We start from the raw sequence: 17,172 nt of genomic DNA on the forward strand, positions 1-17,172 counted from the left end.
GTTATTACCATGGTACACTGACAAAAACATATACTTTTATTCACAGGATAAAACAGTTGTTTTGTATCACTAATTGTCCAGTGCGATTACAACATACAATATTGTTGTCACTGCTACATTTCTGTAATGCTACCAGAAATTATTTCCACTACTAATTAATTACCGTTGAGCTCAAAGGTTATATTAATAAACGGTTAACGAATGTGTATCTATGACGACGATTTGTGAGACTGGTAAACTTACCTTTGTTCGTACGATGGTCTTTCGTTCTACACGGTGCGTTTCAAGGTCCTGCACCCATCCGTCGGTAAACTGTACCTGGGCTTGTTGCAGTGACATGAAGTTACTAAACTTCACGAGTGTATGCACTCACTCCAAGAACCGTATAATTATAAATATGAGCGTGGTGAAAGTTGGGCAGCACGCTAACGTCTTTTGTCCACTCTGTGTGCTCGTAAGGGTCTAACCCTTTCACTCCTTTGATTTTTTCCTCATATCTTTTCTTTGTCTTTTCGTCGAGTCTGTCTTTGTACGGACCGGCATTGTTCTCCTTTTGTTTTGTACATTCCTATTTTGTGCGGCAAAGAAAAAACAAGAAGGTATTGGAACCGGAGAATGAACGTTTTGCGGTGCCGAAAATGCTTGCATTTGATGCGGTACTTGGATTGTTTTGCCACGAGTTCCCGACATGCAATGCGCGAAAATCACGTGATTGCTAAACAAGGGGGAGGGTGCATCCGGCCTCCTCGGCTGTAATTGGTCCAGCCCAGAGTCGATCATGACCAATTGGCCAATCCAACACCTTTCATTATATATACCCTTCCTTAAAAAAAAAAAAAAAAATCCATCGGCCCATAAAAACAAAAAATCGCCAGCGGCCCACCGGGCAAATGCCCGGTATGCCCGATGGCCAGTCCAGCTATGATTGCTGATGCCATCCGTGTGCTTTCGCTCCTTTGTTTGGCCTGCTAAAATGGCGCCTCGGCGGCCACGCCCCCTCCCGTGACATCACGCTCCAAAGCCCTTTTGAGTGACGTAGGACCTAGCGGTGGCGCGTGGTCCGCGTTAGGCTAAAGCGTACAGGAAGCTTCGGTGTAGTTTAGCAGTTGGACCGTAAACCGTATTCGTGGTCGGATCTTCACCGCGGCAGCGCCATGAGTACGCTATGGATGGGAAACGTGAGTTGCTTCCAGCTTGTTGTCGCGGTAACTTGTTTGGTCTGACCGTGAGTGTTAGCTAGCTGTAAACGAGCCGCACACGCCAAATGAACGTAACTTGACTTCATGTAATGTTGCGTTGTCGCACAAAACTTTGTACGGAGTTCCTGTAAGACGGTTACTTTGTGTTTAATGTGACAGTCAGGGGCCAAGACCAACCGTGGACAGACCAAAACACGCTTTCTCGTGTAGCATACATTTAGCATACATCCGCGTTCCGCAGCTTAGCCGCGGATAAACCCAGGACACTGTTTTAACCGGTCTTTACCCATAACAGTGACTTTTCCTTATCAGACCACATCTACTGCAACAAACTCCTGCAACGCGCTGGCTGATACCAGTGTTGCACTAAAAGCGATTTCCAGTCTTTGTTGTAAATATCTTGCTGGTAATATGTCAGATAAATCTCTCATGAATGATCTCAAGTCACTTTATATCCATAATGCAGCTCAAGAGTCTCAATGACAATAAAAATGTTTGTTTTTGTCCGAGATCGATCTGGCCAAGAGGGCAGCAACAAGTATAACGGCTCTATAAAGTGGACTCGGTTGGTAATGATGCTGTGGGTGCAAAACAGCAAATTTCTTTATTTTGTGTTTAACAGTGTCACAGATCCTGCTGACTACAGTCTATTTATTAATGCAAGCAATTTCAATTGGGTTTTATTTATACAGCACCAATAGGACTGGGCGATATGGACCAAAATTCATATCTCGATATTTTTTAGCTGGGTGGCGATAAACAATATATATCTTGATTATTTTTTTTAATCCCATAAAGTAAGAACAAACAGAGTTCTTAGTCAAAGCTACTTGTCCCAGATGTCACACAGGGACTTTTATTAACATACAACTGCAGATGTACATGGAAAAATTAGTCAAAAATAAATTGTCAACATTTATTATTTAATAATGCTCCATAAATAAAATTTAAAAAAAAAATTATTTTCATGTATAACAAAAAGCTCACAATTGTAAACTAAATGTAAACTAAAAAGATGCAGAGCAAAAGTGACAAAGGCAACTTGGCCTTTGGAAGTGGCTTACACTGAAGTAAAGTTTTGCTTCCTTGTGTGTATTCCTGAACAATCATCTGGTACTTTGTGCAAAAAACTAAACATGTAAACAGACTGAACGAAATGAACAAAATTCCATCCTTTGCTCAGTGGGTCTTTGTGCAAATCTCCAATGCCAATAAAAATATAGCAAGAACACAAACAATTGGCAAGGCCAGCTATTGTACAGCTTCCAGATTTTGTGCCAGGAAAACTAATCTGTCAACAGTATCAGGCTTCAAGGATGCCCTGTGGCAGGTTACCATGTTTCCACTGCAACTTAAAGTCCTTTCAGAGGGGGAGCTGGTAGCTGGCACACAAAGGTATTTCTCGGCCAGGCGGCTCAGTGCTGGAAAGGCAACTTCATGTTCCTTCCACCATTTGAGAGGGTCAGCATCACGCTACACAAACTGACAACAGGTAGCTAGAAAATTCATTTTCGATTGCCTCCCTCTTTGTGAAACCAGTGTTGGTGGCTGTGCTGTGCTGGGAGAAGCTTGCCAGTGATCTGTTTTTTAGCTGTGTCACCCACAGCTGCTTCTTCACGGTCTGCAGACTCAGGCACGGCTGGATCAGGCAGCTCAGACAAACACGTGCCCTGATAGCTGAGCAGAGACTCTGCCTCCAAGATGAGTTTATGTTTTAGTGCATTAATTTTCTCACTTGGGATGTATTTCGCCCTGAACCGTGGATCCACAAAAGAAGCCATGTCCAACAGGCCACCTCTCCAGGTGCCAGGAGACTAGTGTTAAATAGGTGTAGCACAGGACAGGGTCACATACTTTTCTCCTGAAAGTGCATCAGTGAAGTCCTGAAGGGTTTGAGAGCTTTCTGAACTGCTTCCAGGACCTCTATGTCCCGCCAAGTAGGGACTAGAGGTCTGGTTTTCATGTGGACAGAGAACTTTAGAAAGTGCTCTTTCCTGCTCCAGAACCCTCTCTATCACGAGAAGCCTTGATCCCCAGCGAGCTGTTGCCTCTGTGAGTAGCTGGTGACTTGGAAGACCCAGCTGTATTTGCACTTCAGCCAGCTCTCTTCTCTTCCTCCAGCTGTAGGAGAAGCTGCTGACGACTTTCTTACACAGAGAAATAACCGGGTAATGCGGGCATCATCCACAGCATGTCCTGTGACACACAAAATGCAAACTTTTAAAATCACTTTAATTGTTATGTTAAGAGGCAAATTGCTCAAAGGGAAACTAACATCCATCTCAGTTATATAAGATGTGATGCATAAGACTCAACAATATTTGCAAAATGTGTCGTGTAATGTATAACCTAGAAATGGTTTTAGTTAGCATATCTTGGTAAAATCACCAGCAAATGATTGGAACGTGTATATTTTTGCATCTTTTCAATCTCACTATGTATTTAAAAATTTTAAATCTGGGACCCTGTCCCCCAAATGTTGCAGCAGAACTCGAGACTTGTCAGACCGGGCAGCATATTTGTAATTGTCCAGTTTAGGTGAGCCTGTGCAAACTGTACCCTCAGTTTGATAGGAGTGGCACAGCTGTGATAAGTCACACTTTAACTAGACCAGCCTTACTTTGAGCCCAGATTTGTGACAGATTCATTAGAAAAGGGGGAATTTCACATTGTTATTTCTCACTGTGCAGTTCTGTGGACCAAAGAAGATTTATCTTCCCTCTCTTGTTAGAAACATTTAGCTGAAACCCGACTCGTTCCTAACAGTAATCACTACAGTGATCACATAGCTAACTGTTTTTGCTGCTCTGCAGCTGGAGACCTACATGGATGAGAAGTTCATCACCAGAGCTTTTTCCACCATGGGCGAGCAGGTGGTTAATGTCAGGATCATCCGCAACAAGATGACAGGGTAAGAGCTGAATTCATATGCAGTCTTCTTATTTGCAGTTATTCTATAATGACGTTAAATAGTGTGTCGTCCCCCAGGGGTGCTCTGGGTTACTGTTTTGTGGAGATGACAGACGAGGCCACAGCCGAGAGGTGTCTCCGCAAAATCAATGGAAAACCTTTACCGGGAGCCAACCCGGTATGGAGAACAGCAGTTGCTAACAGCAGCCTTATCTTTTGTTTTGTTTGTTTATCATTTCAGAGATTTTATTCATTTGTTGATTGATTGGACTTTATTTTCTCATAGCCCACAAGATTCAAGTTGAACCGAGCGACCTTTGGAAAACAGGAAAGCGGGTGAGTCCAGGTGGACAAGCAGAATTATCCAAGGTGACAGGAACGGTCCTAATGACAGAACCATCACGGAGCGCTGCTCTGACTTTGTCTCTTCTTGTTGTAGGCAGATGTATTCTCTGTTTGTCGGAGATCTCACTCCAGATGTGGATGATGGGATGCTTTATGAGTTTTTTTACAATCGTTACCCTTCCTGTCGTGGTGGTAAAGTGGTACTGGACAGCATGGGCAACTCCAAGTAAGTATTAACATGTCAGAACACATTTGGATCTACAGAATGGCATTGCTGCACTCATCCAGTCATATTTTCACCCTCACTATACGTGTTGGTGTGGCAGGTCTGTCCTCCCCCGCCACCTGGTCCAACTCACCACCAGGTGGTGATTAGCTGACAACTCTCACAGAGTGTCCAGAACATCCGGCCGTGAATCTGATGATACGATTACACAATCAGCCTGCGGCCTCGGGCGACCTGGTACTGCGATCACTTACGGACACCCTTATGTTCAAACATGGCGTTTGTTATGGACAAACTGACAAACAACACTCCGGTAACATCACTGCTTGAGTTCAGGTCAGCAAGGCCATCCCTCCCAATCGCGCCTCCAGGTCTCACTGTCAGTGCCCACATGAGCGTTGAAGTCCCCCAGTAGGATGACAGAGTTCCCACACAGGGACTCCCAAGAAGGCTGGATACTCTGAACGGTCCTTTGGCGCGTGCAGATGACAGTCAGGACCCGTTCAGGGAGCAAACCCTCTCGTCCACTGAGGAAAACCCCAAGGCAAGTGGATACCAGGATACCCACTGCAGCCCACTGCCTCTCATGGCCCCCGGTATCCCGGGCAGGGTGAACTGTTGCCTTGATGTTGTAGTCACGGGGGTCTTCTGAATCGCTCTTTCTCTGGTCCTTCATTGAGGACCAGTCTGCCCCTTACAGCAAACAATCAGACCCCTTCACCACAATAAGGCAGTGATTCACTGACGGGGACCTACACACATGTTAATTATCGTAAAAGGGACAATTATTGACTGTTGATGAACTTTGAAGCGATGAATTTGACAGACAGTATATGAACATGTTACAGACACTGCTCCTCTCCATAGCTGCGATTATGTTCTGCTACGTGTGCTGCTAACTTCAGTCTAACCCTGATTTTTCTGCAGTATTTTGTGTAACTGTGTATAAAAAGACTTTTTCCTCACTGACCATACTGCCTGTGGATTTAACTGGCAGCCAAAATCAACAGCACCACGAATGTATAATTAAGTGTTGGTCTTTATCTGTGCCTATCCAGACTCAAACATGATCCCGGAGTATCCAAACTAAACTGAATCTAGAGCGTTTTCTTACCCTCTGTTTTTAAAATTGGTGTAAACGTAAGAAAACTTCTGGTGGTCCTAAGACGAGTTGCTCCCTCGTGAGTTTAACATCGCCGTGTTTCTCTGCAGGGGCTGTGGCTTCGTTCAGTTCCCTGATGAGCGGCTGCAGAAGCGGGCGTTAGAGGAGTGTCAGGGAGCTGTGGGGCTGGGTGGCAAGCCTCTGCGATTGAGCCTGGCTGCTAACAAGTGAGTTCTCAGAATCTTACCTCCCTTTGTCAGGACACGGCTGTATTTGTGCCTGTAGTACAGCCCCAAGGACCGGCTCAGTTTACGAGTGTTTCTGTGCTTTCCTCTCTAAGCTTAAAGAACAAGCAGCAGCAGTCGGAGCACAAATCATGGCAGTCCACCTCTGGATACAGACAAAACTATGACCAGTACACCCAGTACCAGCAGCAGACCTATCCTGGCTTTTATTCTTCCTGGGGCTATGACCAGACTGGAGGAATGTATGGCTACAACTATCCGCAGTATGATTACTCACAGTATTCTGCTGCACAGGTAACTGCTGTCTCTGTTAAACCGGAGTTGCAGATATCAGTTATTGTTAAACAGATGGAATCATTCTAACTTCTTTTTTGTTTGTTTGTTTGTTTGTTTGTTTTAGGAGAGTGAAACCGTTCAGGAGGACGAAGGACTGGAAGGTTAGCATTTAGCCTGGGTGGCAGCTGCTTGCTGTTGCTTGTCATTATTTTCACATGCCAGACTTAAAAAATAAGAAAAAGATGAGCAGTAGTTTCCAAAAAGGTTGATCCTGTTCATCTGGCTGCAGCGTTTTCAGTGGGAGAAACATTTCATCATCAAGTGACTTCTTCAGTCTCAGCTGACTGCAGGATTCAATTCAATTTTATTTACAGTGGGGCAAAAAAGTATTTAGTCAGCCACCGATTGTGCAAGTTCCCCCACCTAAAATGATGACAGAGGTCAGTAATTTGCACCAGAGGTACACTTCAACTGTGAGAGACAGAATGTGGAAAAAAAAATCCATGAACCCACATGGTAGGATTTGTAAAGAATTTATTCGTAAATCAGGGTGGAAAATAAGTATTTGGTCAATAACAAAAATACAACTCAATACTTTGTAACATGACCTTTGTTGGCAATAACAGAGGTCAAACGTTTACTATAGGTCTTTACCAGGTTTGCACACACAGTAGCTGGTATTTTGGCCCATTCCTCCATGCAGATCTTCTCGAGAGCAGTGATGTTTTGGGGCTGTCGCCGAGCAACACGGACTTTCAACTCCCGCCACAGATTTTCTATGGGGTTGAGGTCTGGAGACTGGCTAGGCCACTCCAGGACTTTCAAATGCTTCTTACGGAGCCACTCCTTTGTTGCCCGGGCGGTGTGTTTTGGATCATTGTCATGTTGGAAGACCCAGCCTCGTTTCATCTTCAAAGTTCTCACTGATGGAAGGAGGTTTTGGCTCAAAATCTCACGATACATGGCCCCATTCATTCTGTCCTTAACACGGATCAGTCGTCCTGTCCCCTTGGCAGAAAAACAGCCCCATAGCATGATGTTTCCACCCCCATGCTTCACAGTAGGTATGGTGTTCTTGGGATGCAACTCAGTATTCTTCTTCCTCCAAACACGACGAGTTGAGTTTATACCAAAAAGTTCTACTTTGGTTTCATCTGACCACATGACATTCTCCCAATCCTCTGCTGTATCATCCATGTGCTCTCTGGCAAACTTCAGACGGGCCTGGACATGCACTGGCTTCAGCAGCGGAACACGTCTGGCACTGCGGGATTTGATTCCCTGCCGTTGTAGTGTGTTACTGATGGTGACCTTTGTTACTTTGGTCCCAGCTCTCTGCAGGTCATTCACCAGGTCCCCCCGTGTGGTTCTGGGATCTTTGCTCACCGTTCTCATGATCATTTTGACCCCACGGGATGAGATCTTGCGTGGAGCCCCAGATCGAGGGAGATTATCAGTGGTCTTGTATGTCTTCCATTTTCTGATGATTGCTCCCACAGTTGATTTTTTCACACCAAGCTGCTTGCCTATTGTAGATTCACTCTTCCCAGTCTGGTGCAGGTCTACAATACTTTTCCTGGTGTCCTTCGAAAGCTCTTTGGTCTTGGCCATGGCGGAGTTTGGAGTCGGACTGTTTGAGGCTGTGGACAGGTGTCTTTTATACAGATGATGAGTTCAAACAGGTGCCATTCATACAGGTAACGAGTGGGGGACAGAAAAGCTTCTTACAGAAGACGTTACAGGTCTGTGAGAGCCAGAGATTTTCCTTGTTTGAGGTGACCAAATACTTATTTTCCACCCTAATTTACGAATAAATTCTTTACAAATCCTACCATGTGAATTCATGGATTTTTTTTTTCACATTCTGTCTCTCACAGTTGAAGTGTACCTCTGGTGCAAATTACTGACCTCTGTCGTCATTTTAAGTGGGGGAACTTGCACAATCGGTGGCTGACTAAATACTTTTTTGCCCCACTGTATATAGCACCAAATCACAACAAAAGTCGCCTCAAGGCGCTTCATAGATACAGAGAAAAACCCAACAATCATATGACCCCCTATGAGCAAGCACTTTGGTGACAGTGGGAAGGAAAAACTCCCTTTTAACAGGAAGAAACCTCCGGCAGAACCAGGCTCAGGGAGGGGCGGGGCCATCTGCTGTGATTGGTTGGGGTGAGAGAAGGAAGACAGGATAAAGACATGCTGTGGAAGAGAGACAGAGGTTAATAACAGATATGATTCAATGCAGAGAGGTCTGTTAACACATAGTGAGGTAGAAACACCCAGTGCATCATGGGAATCCTCTGCAGCCTACGTCTATTGCAGCATAACTACGGGAGGATTCAGGGTCACCTGGTCCAGCCCTAACTATATGCTTTAGCAAAAAGGAAAGTTTGAAGCCTAATCTTGAAAGTAGAGATAGTGTCTGTCTCCTGAATCCAAACTGGAAGCTGGTTCCACAGAAGAGGGGCCTGAAAACTGAAGGCTCTGCCTCCCATTCTACTTTTAAATACTCTAGGAACAACAAGTAGGCCTGCAGAGCGAGAGCCAAGTGCTCTAATAGGGTGATATGGTACTACAAGGTCATTAAGATAAGGTGGGGCCTGATTATTTAAGACCTTGTATGTGAGGAGCAGGATTTTGAATTCTGGATTTAACAGGAAGCCAAAACAGGAGAAATCTGCTCTCTCTTTCTAGTCCCTGTCAGGACTCTTGCTGCAGCATTTTGGATTAGCTGAAGGCTTTTCAGGGAGTTTTTAGGACTTCCTGATAATAATGAATTACAGTCGTCCAGCCTGGAAGTAATAAATGCATGAACTAGTTTTTCAGCGTCACTCTGAGACAGGATATTTCTAACTTTAGAGATGTTGCACAAATGGAAGAAAGCAGTCTTACATATTTGTTTAATATGTGCGTTGAAGGACATGTCCTGGTCAAAAATGACTCAAAGGTTCCTCACAGTGTTACTGGAGGCCAAGGTAATGCCATCCAGAGGAAGAATCTGCTTAGAGACCATATTCCAACCTTATAAACAGGACATTTGTACAATAAGTGAAACTAGCGCCACTGACTAACAATGGGCTGGGAGGTCATGACCACTGATCAATGGTCATGAGTACCATTCAGAGAGTTGGGGAATGGCTGCAATCACAGCATTGTAAGATGGTGATAGATGTACCCTTAGGCCCCTCCTCCATTCAGAGATGGTCTTTCCCTTTTCACGTAAATGGCCTCCTTGACTCCACCCTCAAACCAGCGTTCCTCCCTGTCCAGGATGTTACACCCTCATCATTGAAAGTGTCCACTGGCCTGTGGGTGTGCATAGGTGCATAGGCTGCAGAGTCCTGGCCTAACGAGTAGGGCTGGGCGATATCGAACATTTTCATTGTATCGCGAGTTTCTCCACGTACAATGGTTAAAATGGCTTTATCCTAACCATCGAGTATGAGTTGCCATGGCAATATTAAACTTTGCACGTGAACGTCTCCCCACACACCAAAGAATCAGAATCAGAATCAGAAAGGGGTTTATTGCCAAATGTTGAGCAGGTTTACAACATTAGGAAATTGCTGCGGTGCTTCAGTGCAAACATAGTGTCATAAAGATATAAAAATAAGAATAAGAATTAAAAGTGCTACGTAGAAAGATATGTGCATGAGATATACATGAGAGATATACATGAGAATAAGAATTAAGAGTGCTACGTAGAAAGATATATACATTAGTGCAGGTGGAAAGGAACCTTTAAAATCCTTTGTTAAAGGTGTTGACCACAGACATACTGTGGCAGTATCCTCTGTGCACCTGATGGTTAAAGAACGGCTAAAATAAAACATTCAGATTTTTTTATTTTTTTTATTTTTTTATTTTTTTTTTGTATTCAAAGTAGAAAAAAAACCATTGACTGGTCGATTTGACTGAGTATAGCAGTGAAATTTTAGGTTTATATGGTTGAAAATAACATTTGGAGGTTATTTAAACATATGGTGATATGTGTATATAAAGAAAGTATTGTGATATTAGATTTCCCTCATGTCGCTCTGCCCCGCTGACGAGTTAGTTCTTCATTGTTGTAGCCAGAGGTTGTTTGGTTTCCCCGATATATAAATCCTGGCGCTGAACAGCGTACACTATGTCACTCTGTTTGTGTCGGGGTGGACCAGTTTTTGGCGCAGCATTATTTGGGGTTTAAAAGCCACAGAGACTCTGTGTTTAGAGGAAATGTTCCGATACTCCTGGTAGGGCTGTGCGATATGACCAAAATCTCATATCCCGATATAAGACTTCCATCGTCCTGATAACGATATAAATCACAAAAATGTAACATTTTCTGTGAATCTCGGGCAGCTCGACTTGCGTGACGTGTTTCCAGCTGCGCGTCATGTAGCTGGAGTCGAGTGTTTTAATCGATGCATGAAACGATACATTTTTAGACATAAGTTGTAACGGCGCCGTTTTCTTTGTATTTATTACACGGCGTGCTGCGGGGAAAAGCCTGTTCTAACGTTTGAGTCCAAGGTTTATTTGGAGCACCTAACAGCTCATTTTTGCTCCTCATCTGTAAACACTCTGCATACTCTTTCACGTGATGCAGTTTATTTTGAAAAGTTTCAACAGGATCTTGAGCTTTATTGTGAAAGGTTTATGTGGAAAATAAACAAGCGGACATGCGATGGTTTTACCATTTTGTCCGTCTGTAGTGTGGTTATATTAAATATAAGAGAAAGAGAGAGCTTTAAGAAATGAATGTAGCCACTACAGTGACCATCAAAACATGAAAAAATATTGCCGTAAACAGTTTATTTGGCAACACCACGAAACAAACGATAGATGTTTTTATATCGTCATGCGATTATATATCGTTATATCGAACAGCCCTAACTCCTGACACATAAGGGACCACTACGGGTTTGGAGCGTTCTGTAGGCGCCTTCCCTGCTTCGACAAATGCCCAGCTGGGATAACCACATTTACTCGCACGTGCTCGTACTAGCTTCAAGCAGTCGTGGCCAAAGTGGGTTCAAATTTCTCGATGCATGCTCGATCATCTGGGTAAGGCAATTTCAACAGGTTGGTTGTGTTGATCTGGACATTTACAGTGGAAGAAACGTTTCGTCTACTAACAACATCAGACAAGTTTGAATGTCAGTGACCTCAAACTAAAGGTCAGAGGTCACGTTTTGTGAAAGTCTTGTGAATGTGGTAACTTGACATTGATATCATAGGTGTGTCTCCTAGTAGGCTGAGGGGTAACACTAGCAGTATTCCTACTTATTTATTCGTGTGTATGCAGTTTGGCCCATTGCTGATGTTTTAAACAGATGACGCTGGTGTTGTGGTCTTCAACAGGTCATCCTGCTGCCTTGTGATTTGGCAAAACAAATATTTGCGTTCTTGAGTGGTGGAGGTGTACCTAATAAAGAGGCTTGTGTGTAATTGCAGCGCATATACCTTCTAAGTGGATGTTTGTGTTTCACAGATCCAAGTGTGGAGGTGGATGTGGTGGAGGCCAACAGGAAGTTCATGGAGCACAGTGAGGAACTGTACGATGCACTGATAGACTGTCACTGGCAGTCCACAGAGTTACAGCAGGACTATGTGACATCCAGTCTGCCAGAGCCCATCTACTGCTGAACCGGGACATCATGGCCTCTGTGGAGTTCACCTTTCCACCTTTTCCTCCCAGTCCATACGGATTGTGTGTGTGTGGGCTTCTTTCTTTCTTTCTTTCTTTCTTTCTTTTTTTTTTTTTTTTTTTTTTTTTTTTTTTTTTTTTTTTAGATAATAAAATAAGCTAATGGTTTTTATTTGTGTATAATCCTGTTTAAAATTAAACACGGCCATTGGTACACAACCTGCCTTATGAGTCTCTTTCATACCTGACTGTGATTGGATTGTTTGTTTCAGACTTTGTAGAGTCAGGGCTGTGTTGGTGTGATTGACATTTCTGTCAGGCCAGAGGTAAAGGAGCAGGTTAAATATCGTTTAGTGCAGGAGTCAACAGGATTCCAGCAGAATAGAAAAGTTGAGTAAACTCTTGAGTTGGTGGATGATGCTGTGAGAAACTGTGACGGCTCTAATATCATTTCTCCAGTCCTCTGCACCAAAAACTGGTCCACCCCAAGGATCGGGTCCCCCGACACAAACAGAATAACATAGTGTACGCTGTTAAGTGCAGGAGGACTGCCAGGATTTATACATCGGGGAAACCAAACAACCTCTGGCTACAACACAGGAGAGCCACCTCGTCAGGCCAGGACTCTGCAGTCTATGCACACCTACAGGCCAGTGGACACTGTTTCAATGATGAGGATGTAACATCCTGGACAGGGAGGAACGCTGGTTTGAGCGCGGAGTCAAGGAGGCCATTTACGTGAAAAGGGAAAGACCATCTCTGAATGGAGGAGGGGCCTAAGGGTGCATCTGTCACCATGTTACAATGCTGTGATTGCAGCCATTCCCCAGCTCTCTGTGACCGGGACTCATGGCCACTGATCAGAGGTTGTTGATCAATGAGAGTTTGCATAATTAAGATTAAGGAACTGACCTCCCAGCCCATTGTTCCTTCAGTGGGCTGGTTTCAGTCATTGTGCAGATGCGCTGTTTATAAGATTGAAACCTGCAGTCAGCTGAGACTGAAGATGTCACCTGATGATGATGATGAAACGTTTCTTCCACTGAAAACTTCCAGAATCAAACTTTTGGGTTTGGCTGCAGAGTGTAAATGACTAATAAAGAAACTTGATATAAGGAAAATGAGAGAGATCAATATAATCAATTATGATTGAAGGAGTCAGGAACCACCGACCTTCCAAAAACGACCAGAAAATGAGTTGAAATGACTTAAAAAACAGCACAAAACGTATCCTCTACATCAGATGTTTCTCTGCTAGCCTGAAGTTTGTCTCTGCATTCAGACTTTTGATCGTTTATCTTCAAACAAAAGAGGGAAAAACAACCCTGGCATTGACGGTGCTGAATTTTTCCTTCTCTTTTAGGCTGACGACGGCTCTCGGGATGAAAAGCTTGTGTCCTTTGATAAGTAAGTGACCTCTGTTTGTTTATGGTTGACATCTGTTGCAAGTGTGTCATGAAGACCTGCAGTGTCACTTAAAAAGAAAGACCATGTGGAGTCTGCCTGAAGATGGAGGAGAAAGAATAAATCTGTCCAATTCTAATCTTTACACACATTGTTCAGCTGGTCACGTGATCACTGAAATGTTGTTATGTTATGTGAAGCCAAGATGAGTGGGGTCAGATGACCACGCAGACGGAGGAAGCGGTCATCACGGAGGAGGACCTGGAGCTCATCAAGGAGAGAGAAACCAACATCAGACAGCTGGAGGTGATCCTCGGCTCGCTCTATGATCCACATCCAGCACGCTGCCGTCAGCGCTCAGCTAATCTCTGTGTCTTTACAGTCTGATATCATGGATGTAAACCAGATCTTCAAGGACCTGGCTGTGATGATTCATAGGGGTGCAACGATATTCGTATCGATATTGAACCGTTCGATACAGTGCTTTCGGTTCGGTACGCATATGTATCGAACAATACAACATTTGTAATTTATTTGATCAATTTTCCTTCTGACGATGCTGTCTGTGTTGAGCGCTCAGTGAATCTGTGTTCGACTACTCCGCCTAGGCTGCACTGTCGAGCGCAGATCCACTGAGCGCTCAACACAGACAGCATAGTCAGAAGGAAGAGCGCAGGGCAAGCTAGCGAGACAGAAGTTAAGCTCTACTTGCAACATTCAGATCTGGCGTTTGGAATTATTTTGGTTTTCATGTGATGTATGACCCTGAAGGTAAGCGAGTCATGGACTAAAGTAAAACAGTATGTTGGATGTGCCATGCAATGCTCAATTACATTGGTGTGAACTAGTGTGTTAGCGCAGTTAGCTCGTTAACGTGTTTGCCGTCTAGCCCCATGCACGGAGCGATCGGCGGTAGCTCGTTAACGGAGATTTGCCGTGTTGTGGCGTTAAGGTCATTTCAACGAGATTAACCTGAAAGCACTAGTGGGAACACAACGAATATGACTGCACATTTACGCCGACATCATCCTAGTGCAAAGACAAAAACAACAAGTATGCTACTAACTTTAGCCGAGTCATTTAGACAGCTGTTAGCACATGATTCTCCTTATGCTGCTGAGAATATAGCCCAGAAGAAGCGGATAGTATAGCTTTTATTTTGGAAAGAGACATTTCTCTGTAATAAACTCTCTTTTCCAAAGATGAGTGATTCCTCAATCAGATACAGGGCTTGCAATATCGCTAGCCCGACGTCCCGGAGCTAGCGATTTTTTCAGTCGGGCTACCAAAATCTATCTCTTCCCTGCCCGTCGGGCTATTGTAGGAAAAATATATGTCAATGCTTTTGCATTCTTTCAGAAATGTAGCTGGGTAATTATGTCATTGGCATCGGTGAGCCACTGTCAATATGTGACATATTGAAGTCGCGTTTGAATTTGCGCTTGTTTTTTTGCTTTCACTTTGCAATCGTGCGAACTGTGTATAGAGAGCGACAGCACTAATCTGTGAGTGATGATAATTTGTGCACCAATTCCTCTGACATCGTCTTATTAATCGTTAGCTTACTATGCAAACATGACAAGTGAAATCTTCCGCAGCAAGCTTAAACATGTGAGAGGTTGATCGCGCAGAGAATCGCTGAGCTTATGTGAGTGTGTGTGTAAAAGCATTTCAGTTCTGCTGAGCCAAATAAGACAGGTCAGGGTGAAGAAGTGACAGCCAAAGAAAAGCTTACCACAAAACGGAGAAGTTATGACAAATCAGACTATAAGGCAAAAAGAAAGTGCAGCTTTATGGTTTCATGGACAAAATAATTTCTGTGGCTGCAATATGACGAGCTAAATAACCAGGGCTGCACATAAGTGGTCTGCAGGTGCGCATTCGCTGTCAAAATAAAAAACACGCACAAGGGTTAGGGTTAAATTTAAAAACTGTACTTTTGAGTTCAAATATATATTTATAATTTTAATAAATGACAAATTAAAAATGCATGAACATTTTTTTGTATCGAAAAAATATCGAACCGTGACACCAAAGTATCGAACCGAACCGAACCGTGAATTTTGTGTATCGTTGCACCCCTAATGATTCATGACCAGGGAGAGATGATTGGTAAGTAGTAACAGGAACGTTGTCGTTCCCATCACTGTGAAGTAACCATTAATTAGTTCCTATATCAATAATCTGTCCTCCTTAAAAACCGACACTCGCTCCCTTTTCAGCTCCGCCCAGAATGCTCAGCCTGCAGCTCCGTCCTCTCTGACCAACATACACAAAACATTCACAGCACATGGTGTCACAGCCTCATTCCAACATCAGTTTCCACCTCACATCTTTACACACAATAACCCATAAAGTAAATTCCACTTGAAAATGTTCCACTTGCATTACAAACAAAAACCCAAAGTAGCGTGCACACAGGTATCCACGGCCTCTGTTCAGGACTATGTTGAAGCACCTCACTGGGACCCTTCCCCAGATCTGCGCCTCCATACAAACCTGAGGTCTGCAGACCTTCCCCGGGCGTTTTGGCTTGGTCTGCGCTCTGACGTGCGCTGTCAGCAATAGGACGGTAGACACACAGTAGACATGACACTCCAAGTCATGTCCAACCAACCGAGTCAACCACCAGTGGACTCGAGTCAAATCAGCAGAAGCAGGATCCACCTGAGCTCAAATCTCAATGTTAGATTTTTGTTTCCCTTCCCAGTTTGAAGAAACCAGTTAACCAAACTAAAAATCGTGTCTTTGCAGGCAGCACATGTCCAGGGCAGCTCCCAGCTGACCGTGGTGTATTTTTGTTTTTGTCTCCCTGCAGATAGCATCGAGGCCAACGTGGAGAATGCTGAAGTTCACGTAGAACGAGGAACAGAGCAGCTGCAGAGAGCTGCTTACTATCAGGTGGGTGTGTCGGTCACCACTCTGTGGCGTCATTCAGCGCAGACCCTCACCATAACCCTGCTGTCCCGTCTTTATCGCAGCAAAAGTCCCGGAAGAAGATCTGCATCCTGGTTATGGTCTGCGTCGTCGTGCTCGTCATACTCTCCGTCATCATCTGGTGGGCGTCCAAATGAGCCGATGTCAAGCAGCCAATGTAATCGTTTCAGTCCCCTCCCACCTGCTTGGAATCAAAAGAAGAGTAAGAAAAGGCTCATCCCTGCACCAAGATCAGTGCAGCACGTCTACAAAGGGCTCGTCAATGTGGGAATTGTAGTTATCTGAAGTAATCAAGCCTTTGTGTTCCTTTAAAACTGTAAGAGGTGATTTAGGGGACGAGGACTGGGTTGGTGCAGGGGAGCGATTCCAGACTTGAGATTCCTAAATTAGCGTCACTGATACATTTCTTCTTATTAACTGCACTAACACTAGCTCTCACTGTTTTGCAAATGTCAAAAATATTGTTGGAAATTATTTTAAAGACATGCACACAAGCTCGTCTGGGTAACTGAAGATATTTAGGGTTTTTGTTGTTGTCCATAAACATGTTGTGGCCCTTTCTGATGTCTAGTGTGTGGAGAACTGTATCCTGCTGTGGTTCCTTGTCTTCACAGGCACAACGTACTGGTAATGCCAGCGATGGTTAAATCGTACATGTTGCAAAAGCAAAGTTGAAAACTACAGGCAGATGTTGTTTTATTACAAGAAACTCACAGACCTGTCACAGGTTTAAACGAACTTAAAACACCTGAGTTTCCTAACGTGTTTGCAGCCTGTTATAATTCTAGACAACGGGGAGTAGCAATTTTAATACCTAAAAATGTTAATTTTACAGTACTCGATACAGTTATAGATCCAGAGGGTAGATTTCTAATTATTAAACTATCAATATT

General features: G+C 43.9%; 2 protein-coding genes across 3 annotated transcripts; both read left to right on the top strand.

Moving 5' to 3' along the window:
- Positions 1-1,027: 1,027 nt before the first annotated feature.
- LOC120723194 (tRNA selenocysteine 1-associated protein 1-like) lies at positions 1,028-12,072 on the top strand. Of its 2 annotated transcripts, none has more exons than XM_040014544.1 (9): positions 1,028-1,178; positions 4,013-4,110; positions 4,173-4,287; positions 4,396-4,445; positions 4,549-4,680; positions 5,893-6,009; positions 6,123-6,321; positions 6,428-6,464; positions 11,783-12,072. In XM_040014544.1, the coding sequence occupies exons 1-9, from the start codon at positions 1,155-1,157 to the stop codon at positions 11,935-11,937; spliced, it is 927 nt and encodes a 308-aa protein (XP_039870478.1). In that variant the 5' UTR covers positions 1,028-1,154; the 3' UTR covers positions 11,938-12,072. The 2 variants fall into 2 exon arrangements, with proteins under 2 accessions (XP_039870478.1, XP_039870479.1); XM_040014545.1 differs by having other exon boundaries at positions 4,188-4,287.
- A 688-nt stretch (positions 12,073-12,760) lies between these two features.
- Positions 12,761-16,939, top strand: LOC120723195 (syntaxin-12-like). The gene is made up of 6 exons (XM_040014546.1): positions 12,761-13,345; positions 13,543-13,648; positions 13,725-13,769; positions 15,427-15,454; positions 16,161-16,243; positions 16,324-16,939. The coding sequence occupies exons 2-6, from the start codon at positions 13,562-13,564 to the stop codon at positions 16,414-16,416; spliced, it is 336 nt and encodes a 111-aa protein (XP_039870480.1). The 5' UTR covers positions 12,761-13,345; positions 13,543-13,561; the 3' UTR covers positions 16,417-16,939.
- The last annotated feature ends 233 nt before the right edge of the window (positions 16,940-17,172 follow it).

This window comes from Simochromis diagramma, unplaced genomic scaffold (assembly GCF_900408965.1).
Source record: "Simochromis diagramma unplaced genomic scaffold, fSimDia1.1 OVJJ01000251.1, whole genome shotgun sequence".
NCBI lineage: Eukaryota > Metazoa > Chordata > Actinopteri > Cichliformes > Cichlidae > Simochromis > Simochromis diagramma.